Raw genomic sequence first — 11,747 nt, 5'->3', positions numbered from 1 at the left:
ACTGAACCCATCGAAGCGTGTGTTCGGTGTTTCTGCAGGGAAGTTTCTTGGCTTTATGGTGACCCACAGAGGCATAGAAGCCAACTTGGACAAAATAAGAGCACTGTTAGAAATGGAGGCTTTGCGAACGAAGAAGGAGATCCAAGCCTTGATAGGAAGGATAGCCTCCCTCAGTAGATTTGTCTCCTGCTCGGGAGAGAAGGGCTTACCTTTCTTCAAAGAACTAAGGAAGAAGGGAGGATTGGAATGGGGGGAACAACAGGCCAAAGCCTTCTAACAGCTCAAGCAGTACCTCGGTTCCCCACCCTTTTTAACGAATGCAAAGACAGGAGAATACCTCTACCTATATATAGCATCTAGGGAAAATGCCGTCAGCGCAGTCCTGGTACGGGAAGAAGGCCGGAGGCATCAACCCATATACTATACTAGTAAGGTGCTGAGTGGAGCAGAAAAAACTATTGTATGGCGGAAAAAGCGGCCTTCTCCATCGTCTGTAGTGCGCGAAAATTGAGGCCCTACTTTCAGGCCCATAACGTAATTGTGTTAACAAACCTGCCAATGAGATAGATTCTGCAGTGGATGGAGAGCTCGGGAAGGATGACGAAGTAGTCAATCGAATTAAGTGAATTAAACATATAATACCAACCAAGGCCCGCTGTCAAGGCCCAGGTGCTCACTGTCTTCATAGTGGAAAGGCTCCCCGAGTCAGCTGCTAAGTTAGATGTATAGGCGCTACACGTCGATGGGTCATCTAACGCGGCTAGAGGGGGAGCTGGATTCATCCTCTCAGCCCCGGACGGCAGCGAAAATATTTTCACACTAAAATTAGAATTCTCGGCAACAGACAACGATGCGGAGTATGAAGCTTTGTTAGTAGGTCTACGCTTGGCAGAAGCCCTAGGGGGGCACGGATCAAGGTATCGAGTGATTCCCAGCTAGTGGTAGAGCAGCTAAAAGGAGAATTTGAGGCTAGGGATTAAAAAACGAAGAAGTATCTCGCCAAGGCCTAAGAATATGAAAAAGCATTCGTTCATTTTAATATAGAACGCATACCAAGGGCCAAGAACAAAAAGGCCGATACACTTGCTAGGCTGGCCTCAACAACCAGCTTGGAATGGAAGGACACTATTTATCTATAGCGGATAGGGAAACCCTCATACAAGGAGGAAAGAATTAACTCACTGGAATTTGGAACCAGCAAGGAGGATTGGAGGGCACCTCTTTTCCTGTACCTTCAGGATGGATCCTTACTAGAGGACAACAAGGAATCTCTGAAAGTGAGAAGGAAGGCAGCAAGATATACGTTGATAGGCCGGGAGCTATACAGACGATCCCTAACACTGCCCTACCTTCGTTGTTTAAGCAATGAGGAAGGGAAATACGTACTAAGGGAAATCCATGAAGGAGTGTGCGGAAACAACCTTGCCAGTAGGGCATTAGCCCACAAAGCCATGCGACAGGGATATTACTGGCCCACGATGAGGAAAGACATGCTCGAACTCGTCAAATGATGCGATAGGTGTCAGAGATGCGCAGAAGTACCACACATACCCTTTAATTTACTCTCCCCTCTAACCAGTCCCTGCCCCTTCGCCCATTGGAGAATAGACATCCTAGGACTTCTACTGCAGGCAACTGGCCAAAGAAAGTTTTTTTTGGTAATAATCAACTATTTCACTAAGTGGGTAGAGGTCGAACCCCTAGCCACCATAACAGAGTGGAACATTATGCGCTTCGTGTGGACATCAGTGGTTTTCCGTTTCGGAATCCCTTGGGCAATAGTTACCGATCATAAGAGGAAGTTCGACAACGAGCGCTTCAAAAAGTTCTGTTCGGACCTATCTATTAAGCTCGTTTTTGCGTTAGTGGCGCACCCCTAGAGCAATGGACAGGTAGAGAACATGAATAGGATGATACTGCACGGGCTGAGGACGCGACTTGAATCTATTCAAGGTAGATGGACAGAGGAACTCTCATCCGTCATATGGGCATACCACGCCACCAAGAGAGCGACAATAGGGGAAACCCCGTTTATGCTCGTCTTCAGCACAGAAGCAGTTATCCCAGCAGAAGTAGGGATACCCTCCTGGCGAAGGCAATACTTTAACGAGTAGGCCAACAGTGAAGAGCTCAGATCAGAAATAGACCTGCTGGAAGAGAGACAGGATCAGGCGAGTCTAAAAGTTGTAGCATACCAACAGAGGGTAACAAAATACTACAACAATCGCGTCAGAGTATGAAATTTCCAGCCCAGAGACTTGGTTCTAAGGAAGACGCGAAACAGCCCAACAGAGTCGGGGTCGCACAAGCTGAAGCTCATTGGGAGGGTCCATATAGAGTTACAATCGAGATAAAGCCGGGGACATACAAGTTGGAGGATGTAGAGGGGAAAAAGATTAATAATACATAGAACTCAGATATGTTAAAAAAATACTATTCTTGAAAGTGTTTCTTACAACGCAGTAATAAAAGTTCCGATTACAGTAATTGTACTACATCAATAAAGTTTAAGAATATATATATTACAAGTGAAGTTCCAGCTAACTAGCTTGCTTTGCTCCCCTCTCCAGCTTCCTCTTCCTCCCTTTCCTCTTCCTTGTCCAGATCTTCCACAGATTCGGGACTCTCGTTGCCATATCCGTGTGCGCTCACACCGTCTAGGGGAAGGTTAGGGTGCTTGGTTTTGACCTAATCCCGACACCTCCTGAACCCCAACCTGTAAACTTTGGAAGTGTCCATAACAAACTTTGTGGAGTCCTTGTACTCCTTTACTGCATTTCAAGAGGCATTAGCAGCAGCGGAAGCTTCTTTAGCAGGTACCTCCTCCCTATGAATACGCTCAATCTCAGCCTGTAGGGCCCGCTCATGGATCTCGGCATCATGAAGTTCATTCTGAGCAACCACGTACTTTTCCCTGGCATCCAAGGTCTATCGGTACATCTCGGCAACCTTCTCTTCTTGGGCTAAGGCCATCGTCTCTAGCTGAGGAGAAGTACAAAGGGAAAAATAGATAACAAAACAATGTATAAGGAGAAAAATAACCCAGCCGAAGAGTATACCTAGTAAGAGGTGTAGCGGATCTTCGCTGAAAGAGCATCAAGAAGAGTGCACTGAGCCTGCACATAGTCTTCGACATGTACCGCCCGGCATAGAGCAGAGGCAAAATGGATCGGCTCATGAAAGATTGCCTCATTATGAGCCGGGGGGATCGGAGGAGGAGTAGCACTGTTCTCATCAGCACGAGCTCCGGTATCACCTACAGTAGGTGCGTCCGTCTGAGAGGATTCTCCCTTGATCTCCCTTCTCTTCTTCCTACTCCTACTCGTCCTCTGCTTCTTAGCTTCCCCCATGAGAGATTCATATCTGTTTAAGTCCATATCTGCAAAGAGAGAGAGAGAAGAGATAAAAACACCAACAATAGAGAGAGTATCCGAATTCATATATAGAAATCAAAGGCAAGGTAAGACTTGGGGAAACGGGGCTGATCCCCCACTGCACGAGGACACGCTCCTGGAATAGATCCTCTTGAGGGACAATCTCCTGTTCACCAAGGGCTCGCAGCTCTTTTAGGATGGCCTACTATTCTGGGGAAAGCCTTGGAAGAAGGTAGCGCACCCGAACTACAAAAGAAAAAGGGATGAAAGGAAAACAGGCAAGTCAGCGGATAACCTACGCGCAGCCCAGCATAAAAAGGTAGATAGGGATAGATAATGTTACCATCCAGAGGAGCAGACCAGACAAGAGAGCTCGTATAGTTCAACTCCCCCGACGCAAAGAAGTACCAGGACTTCCAATTATGTGTGGAAGAACTGTCCGATGTAAAAAGCTTATAACCTAGGAAAGAGTTGAAATAGTACAGCTCCTTTTCTACAGAGTATGTTCACATCTGGAAGCAACTTCTAAAGAGAGGAACTGTAGGCCGGTGGCCCAGACAAAGGAGAAGGACGGCGAAATAAGTGAGCGAGAGGTAGGAGTTCGGAACCAATTGGGAGGGTGCTATTCGGTAAAAACGTAATACATTAGAGATAAAGGGGGGAAAAGGGAGTCTAAGACCCAAGTCCAAGTAATCCGTATACAGGCAGAGCTCCTCGGAGCCTAGATCAAGGGCTGACTCGGAAACAAAGGGTAACTTAATGGTAATACTCTGGGGGATGGCAAAAAAATAACGAACATTCTGTAGATCGGAGGGGGTGAGGTTGCAACAAGTGCTCCTCACTGTAGTAGGAGCTCTCAAAGGCTGCGAGGAAGAATCCATCAGTAAAACAAAGAGTGAACAAAACAAAACCTTTACAAGTGGATCAAACGAGCAAGCCCCCAGCAAAAACAAAGAAGGAAAGATGCCAAAACAAATCAAACTAGAAAAATTTTGCGCAAAAAAAGCGAAGTCACCATACAAGAAAAATCAAGCAGACAAAGTGAACGCAAGAATAGTGAAGAACATGAAGAACAACAAAAAAAACATGCAATTGAAAGGGAGAGCGTACCTAACGACAAGTAGGGGACCCTTTGGACTGAAGATGAGAAGAAAATGAGGGAGTCTGGCCTTTATAAAGAGAGGACGGCATGAATCCCCAAGGGCGGGAATCTCAACAACTCTTGCCTACAAAAGAAGGTTTGTGTCTTGAGAGAGAGAGAGAAAGGACACAGAGAATCCACGAACGTACAGAAAATCACTGACACGTGCACGGCCGTGACGCCAATACCGAGTATATGCAACTTCCCGAGGACAGACGGCGCCTCGGAAAGACAACGTCGCCTCAGAAACAGCGTCATACTGACAACCTATAAATGTGAACGTTCATTTAAGCCACTTCCCAAGGTACAACACATTTAAATATGCATTTATCACATTTCTGCAGGATAGATAGGATGGTGACGACGCATCGGAAAAAGGATTGGATTGAAACCCTTTATAAATGGGCACGACTCACCAAGCATCCATGGCCCAAATGACGAACACGACTCGTGAGGCCAAAAAAGCCCAGCAGAGGAGCACGACTCGTTAAGCACCAAAGGCCCAAATGACAAGCACGACTCGTGATGCCAAAAAAGCCCAGCAGATGAGCACGACTCATTAAGTATCAAGGGCCTAAATGACGAGCACGACTCGTGAGGCCAAAAAAGCCCAGAAGATGAGCACAACTCATTAAGCATCAAAGGCCCAAATGGCGAGCACGACTCGTGAGGCCAAAAAAGCCGAGCAAATGAGCACGACTCATTAGGCAAAGAGCCCAAAACGGTGAGCACGACTCGTAAGGCCGAAAACAGCCCAACATTTGAGCACAACTCATTAGGCAAAAAGGCTAAACTGGCAAGCATGACTCAAAAGGCCAAAAAATAGCCTAGTAGATGAGCATGACTTACTAGGCTTAAATGGCCACGAAGGTGCTCGACAAAATCAATTCGGAAAAATTTGCTTTATGAATTAGCTCGGCACGAGATGCTCGGCAACCTTTCTCAGCAAGTCCCACTCCTCAAAGTTGCTCCATGAAGCTGCTCAGCAAAATTAGTTCGGCAAAATTCGCTTCATGAATAAGCTCGGCACGAGATGCTCAACAAGGCCTGCTCCCCTAAGTTGCTCCATGAACTTGCTTGGTGAAATCAGTTTGGAACACCAGCTCAGAACATGAGCTCGGAAAATGTTCTCAACCACTCAACTCGGAACATAAGCTTGGAAAATGTCCCCCACCATTCAGCTCGGAACATGAGCTCGCAAAATGTCCCCCACCATTTAGCTCGGAACATTAGCTTGGAAAATGTCCTCCACACTCAGCTCGGAATATCAACTCGAAAATTTCCCCAACTCGTGACAGCTTGGTAAAAGTCCTTCGCGAAGCAGTTCGGAATATCAGTTCGGATTATCAGCTCGGAACAACAGCTCGAAAAAGCTCGATGAATGTCCTCCGCGAAACGGCTCAGAACATCAGCTCGGAATATTAGCTTGGAACAACAACTCGGAATTCTCCTTAGCTCGAAACAGCTCGGTGAAAGTCCTCCGTGAAACAGCTCGAAACATCAGCTCGGAACATGAGCTCGGAAAATGTTCTCCACCACTCAGCTCAGAATATCAGCTTGGGAAATTCTCCCCAGCTCGGAACACCAGCTCAAAAAATTCTCCCCAGCTTAGAACAACTCTGTAAAATTCCTCCACAAAGGCAGCTCGGAATATCAGCTCGGAACGCTGAAAAGAAGAAGAAGAAGAAGAAGAAGAAGAAGAAGAAGAAGAAGGGGTAGGAGCATTACATACTCTGAGGGGAGAATACAGATTCAAAATTCCATCCAGAAATTTGAAACTGAGGGGAGGACAACTGATATGCCCAAAATAAATTAGCCAATAAGAGCAACACAATACCTATCCCGTGGCCCCCCCCGAAGGTCAAACAATCTAATGAGAGCAATCAACTCCAACTCAATAAAGAGGAAGAGAGATCTACGCCAGCGACTTAAATAGCCGAGTGATGTGCACGACCACTTTATGATTCGGGAGCAATTCAAGCCCCGCGTAATAAAGGCAAATCACCCTAAGGGTCAACTCTAACTACTGTAAGAAGGGGGGCAAGGAAGAAGCGAAGGTAAGTCATTCAACTTATTTTACTGTTGCATTTTGCCTCTCTAAAAGCATTTCTCTTACTTACACATCGAAGTGATCCCCCGGAGTACACCCCGGGTCCTCCAAGCCTTTCTTCTCTTCCCCTTTCAGGTTAGCGGAAGTCGAAGGAGCAACCCTATAAATTTTACCCTGCAACAATATACATATACATCTTGAGGGGGTGTTGGAGTATAGCCTCACAAATTAAGTAAATTGAATTAAAGTATAAAGAAGCACATGTCAAAGTAGGAAAAGATGTAGAAAATTAGTTATTTTTCTATTATTGTATTTTATCTCTATAAATACATTTTGTGCTTGTATTAATTGATAAAAAATGAATTACGTGAAAGTTTTTTTCATCTTCTCTGCACCTGTTTTTATATTCGTCAAATTCTACTTTCAAGTGTTCATCAAAAAGTTAACACTTTGTGAGGCAGTTTTCCACAACTAATAGAGTCCCTAAATAAAATCTATCCTTAAATATAAATAATTACTTACTGATTGCCTCTATAATTAACTCATTCACTTGAAGTATATTTTTTAAAGGCAGAAACAAATACTATTGGAAAAACTTTGGAATTTGTCATTTTCTTTCTTCATTTCTTTCCCTATATACAATTTATATTAGAAAATAATTGAAGAACAAAAATCCAAGTTCCAAATGTAGTTCCTGATAACTTTGGTAGTCAGGAGCAAGCGGTCGAGATCCGGCTGGGACGTTATCGTTCAATGCATCAGGCAATACCATCCGGTTTTTAACTATTTTAAGCGCTAAACGACGCTGTGCCGTCCTGCCGTGCCGCCCCTCACGTACGCAGCAAGCCGCTTCTCAATTCCAATCAATACGTAGGGAGGACACACGTCTGCATGCATGTTCTCTCGCTTTATGCATATATACCTTACTAGTTCTCCCTCCTTTCTCCATTCAGAAAAACAGAAACAGCCCTATAGCCAAAGGGTCATCAGTTAAAATAAAATGGATCTTAGAACAGAGATTGCTCTTCTGCTGATCGTCTTCTCTTTTTCTGTAGGACAGTTTCGTAGTTTTGCTGCAGCAGCTGCAAGACAAGAGGAAGAAGGACACCCTTACATGTTCAACGAGGAGGACTTCACAACGCATATTGAGAGTGAGGAAGGCGGAATTCAGATCCTTCAGAGCTTCGTGGAGAGGTCAGAGCTTCTAAGGGGCGTCGAGGATTATCGTGTGGCCATTCTGCGGGCCAATCCTCGCACCTTCGTCCTTCCTGTCCACTTCGATGCTGAATCCATCCTTTTTGTCACTCAAGGTAAGGTTTTTTTTTCTTCAGAAGAGATTTAGAAGTGCCTCCGCCTCTGTCAGAAAAGGTTTTGGAATTAAATTTATATAAATTTAGACAAATATAATACAAAATTATATTTGATTTTGTTTAGATTCACACAAATCCAAATCTAAGTCCGCCACCTGTAATCCTTAATTCGGTTATTTCTCAATAAAATTTGGGTTATTTCTCTTTGCATAGCCTTAATTCGGTGCATATTTCTAATGACAAAATAAATAAATAAATAAAAAGAGGAAAAAGGAAAGAGAAGCTCATGAAAAAAAAAGAAAAAGGATTTCAAGCAAATTTTGGAATTTATCATGTGTAGTATTTTATTGTTGATAAATTTTCAATTTTTGGTGAAAGAAGTGATTTTTTTTCTAGTAATTTTATTTCGCTTAAAAAAGAAAAGAAAAAAGGTTGACTCAGTTAGATATTGATGATTCAATGAATATTGCAGGAAGAGCAACTATTAAGTTGGTGAGGAAGAATAAGCTGGAAAGCGTGAGCGTTCAACGTGGAGATATTATTCGGATTAACGCAGGGGTCCCTGTTTACATAATCAACAACGAAGAGAATGAGGAACTGTGGATCGTCAACCTCCTCAAATCAGTCTCTGTTCCTGGGAGTGTCCAGGTTAATTCGTTTTCAGTTCCTTATTGCACGACCCAATTATTTTTACATAAAAATTTTACATGGAGTTGAATTTGGATTCCCGAGAGAGAAAATATTTATTCAAATCTTTAAATTAATATCTATAATAGCCCTAATTTCTTGAAAGTCTTGACTTGCATGGATATAGGCATTCTACGGGGCAGGCGGTCAGAACCCAGAGACGTTTTACAGAGCTTTCAGCACTGAGTTGCTCGAAGCTGCTCTAAACGTACGTATAATATTCAACCCTTGCATCTTTGGAATGAATACAATATTTATTTATGTGCGCATATATATTAAAAGGGAATATATTAAAAGCATAAATCATTCCAGAAATTTCAGAATGATTACAAGATTGTTATTTATTTGTGAGTATGTCTCTTATTCTTGAAGTCCAAATCGTGACAATTTCATCCTGAAATTTCATGTTATTAATCGCAATTCAAATAAAACATAAATTAATATGGGTCAATTAATTGTGAACAATAATTTTTATTTTATAATTTTTAGGTTTTTAAAAATTATGGAAATTTTAATTTATTCTTATTTTTTCAACATTCATATTAAAAGAGAAATAAAATGAAGAATTTGTTTAAATTTTAGAATAATCATAAAAAACAAATTTTTTTAAATTTTATATAAAAAATATTTGAAATCGTGGTTTTTGGGCTTGAATTTTAATTTGTATGGATTTGCAAAAAACTATTGACATAATCTACACAAACTAAAGTATAGGACAAAAGATTCTAACCTCCATGAGATTTGACAAAAAGACAGTAATGCCCCTCCTTCGAGGTTTCAAAAAACCTAGAGGCGGAGCCTAATGTTTCGAAACTCTTACGAACCTCTTCTCACATTTTATTTTTGAGACGCTAACACCCCTCAAAACTCTTGTCATCTTGTAAAATACAAGAGGGGGTGTTAGTATGTGTTACGGCAAATTTCAGGGAAACTCTGTGGATATATTAAACTCTTAAGGAGGTTTCTGATTTTTTTTTTAAAAAACCACAAGAGTGGTCATTTTCTTTCTCTCTTTCTCTTTTTTTTCCCCAAATCTTAGAAAACATTAATGTCTTTTGCTTTAAAACGTAAAATTCAAATTTTTAATTTTAATTTTTTGAAATAATCACAAAAGTGAACTTATTTTTTGAAATTTCAAATTTTATGTAAGAGAATATTTGGAATTATAAACTTTTTGAGCTTGAATTTGAATTTGTGTAGATTTACAAAAAATATATATATATACATAATTCACACAAATCAAATGACAAGATTTGAATTTTCACAGTCCTATATGTAAAGTGAGAATTAGAAATTGAGAAAAATAATGAAAAAAATGTTTTGTTTTCTAACTTTTCTATAATTGAAAATAAGGTTGCGTTTTTCGTAATTATTTGAAAAATTAGAAATAAAAAATAAAATTATTTTCACAAGTAATAGGTGTCAAAATTGATTATTATTTATTTATTTATTTCATGCAAACAAATGTTGTAAAAAAATTTTTAATTAATTTTATTTTAACTTTTAGAAATTAAATGAAAAATAAAAATTAGTTTCATTAACTAAATGACTTCCAAATTTTTTTATAAATTTACTGTTGTTAGAGAGTAAAGTGTGATAGAAAATCTCGAAGGTTAATTTATCATTCGTATATGCATATTTTTTAGCTGATTAATAGTGGTATATATGTTGGGAATCTGCGAGCAGAGTGAAAAGAGAAAGTGGGGTGGGATCTTCAAAGAACAGAAGAGAGGAATAGTTGTAAAAGCATCGCCAGGGCAACTGGAAGAGTTGAGCAGGCGGGGAAGCGAGGAGGAAGAGGATGGCCTGTGGCCTTTTGGTAAAAAAGAGTCGAAGAAGAACAAAGCATTCAACCTTTTAAAAAAGGACCCCTCCATGTCCAACAAATACGGACGATTCCATGAGGTTGATTCCGATGATTATGACCGCCTCCGCGACGTCGATGTCATCGTCGCTTATGCCAATATCACCAAAGTACGTCTCTCATTCATGCACAAAAAAATTAACATTACTTCATTTATATTATTAATTAATTAAAGGAACGTAAAGAAGTAATTTCGAGTTTGAAACTAAATACAAATACAATGTTAGCGTGGGAAAAATGTGAATCCCTCTCTCTTTCTGGCGATTTTGATTCCTGTATATTGGTAGGGATCCATGGCGGGGCCAGTCTACAATTCGAGAGGACATAAGATAGCAATAGTGGTAAGAGGGGAAGGATACTTCGAGATGGCATGTCCTCACGTCTCCTCTCGGGGGTCAAGCCAGCGACATGAAGGCGGAGGAGGAAAGAGCGAGAAGGAATTGCAGAAATCCAAACGAAAGGGTGCGCCCACCTACCAGAAGATTCGCGGCCAGTTGAGGCCCGCCACGGTTCTTGTCGTGCCGCCCGGCCACCCCGTTGCGATGGTTTCTTCCTGGAGCCCAAGCCATGGCAACAAGGATCAAAATCTTCAGATTCTGTTCTTTCAGGTCAATGGCCAAGGCTATGTCAAGTACCCACTTGCAGGTATGCATAACTTTAATTCATCCACCACCAAGAAACAAAACATTTTGTTAGATGAAACTCTGATGCAATTCTGTGGCTGACATATATATATATATACGACCAAAATTTTTAGGGAAGGGGAACATAATAAGCAGGATGGAGGATGAGGCGAAAAAGTTGGCGTTCGACACTTCGTCTAGGAAAATAGACGACGTCTTCGGGGCCCAAGAAGAGGAGCTGTTCTTCCGAGGGCCAAAGCAGTGGCGGGAAGGCAATAAGGGACGCGCGGATGCATGATCACATCACAAATAGTTAAAGAGCTAGCGGAATACTGATCAGCAGAGTTATGGTGGAGCTGTGTGTATATATATGTACGTGAGAGGTCTGTGTGTGCATGGATCCACATGAACGTGTATATAAGCTTGACCTACGTACTACGCGCGTCATGGCGCCAAATAAGATAATAAAAGGGGATCTGCTTTTGTATCGTTTTCATTTTCCTTTTGTTCTAGTACTACGTTGGGCGAAAATTCAGCTAATTTTATCTCTCTCTCTCACTAGATTTCGATTTTTCTCACTTCTCTCTAGATTTTCGGCCCCTTTTCACCATGTTTCAACGATCAAAAGCTATCATGATGATCTTAGGAAGATTTTCTGTAACTTACTTAGAGTAGAATTTCAATTTGAGAAGTTTGTA

General features: G+C 41.5%; 1 protein-coding gene across 1 annotated transcript; it reads left to right on the top strand.

Moving 5' to 3' along the window:
• The first annotated feature begins 7,465 nt into the window (after nucleotides 1-7,465).
• On the top strand, nucleotides 7,466-11,545 carry LOC131155734 (vicilin Jug r 6.0101-like). Its single transcript, XM_058109099.1, has 6 exons — nucleotides 7,466-7,875; nucleotides 8,348-8,523; nucleotides 8,690-8,770; nucleotides 10,249-10,536; nucleotides 10,714-11,071; nucleotides 11,184-11,545. Exons 1-6 carry the CDS (start codon nucleotides 7,566-7,568, stop codon nucleotides 11,345-11,347), a joined length of 1,377 nt encoding a protein of 458 aa, XP_057965082.1. The 5' UTR covers nucleotides 7,466-7,565; the 3' UTR covers nucleotides 11,348-11,545.
• The last annotated feature ends 202 nt before the right edge of the window (nucleotides 11,546-11,747 follow it).

Source organism: Malania oleifera, chromosome 5 (assembly GCF_029873635.1).
Source record: "Malania oleifera isolate guangnan ecotype guangnan chromosome 5, ASM2987363v1, whole genome shotgun sequence".
NCBI classification, from domain to species: Eukaryota; Viridiplantae; Streptophyta; class Magnoliopsida; order Santalales; family Ximeniaceae; genus Malania; species Malania oleifera.
Note: the sequence above shows the minus strand (reverse complement) of the source record. Positions and strands in the feature narration are given on the sequence as shown.

What these genes read in the sequence shown, in the direction of transcription:
- LOC131155734 (XM_058109099.1), top strand. Translation starts at nt 7,566, where the DNA reads ATGGATCTTAGAACAGAGATTGCTCTTCTGCTGATCGTCTTCTCTTTT. An exon ending in CTTATGCCAATATCACCAAA is followed by an intron (nt 10,537 to 10,713) that starts GTACGTCTCTCA and finishes GTATATTGGTAG; the next exon opens with GGATCCATGGCGGGGCCAGT. An exon ending in TGTCAAGTACCCACTTGCAG is followed by an intron (nt 11,072 to 11,183) that starts GTATGCATAACT and finishes CAAAATTTTTAG; the next exon opens with GGAAGGGGAACATAATAAGC.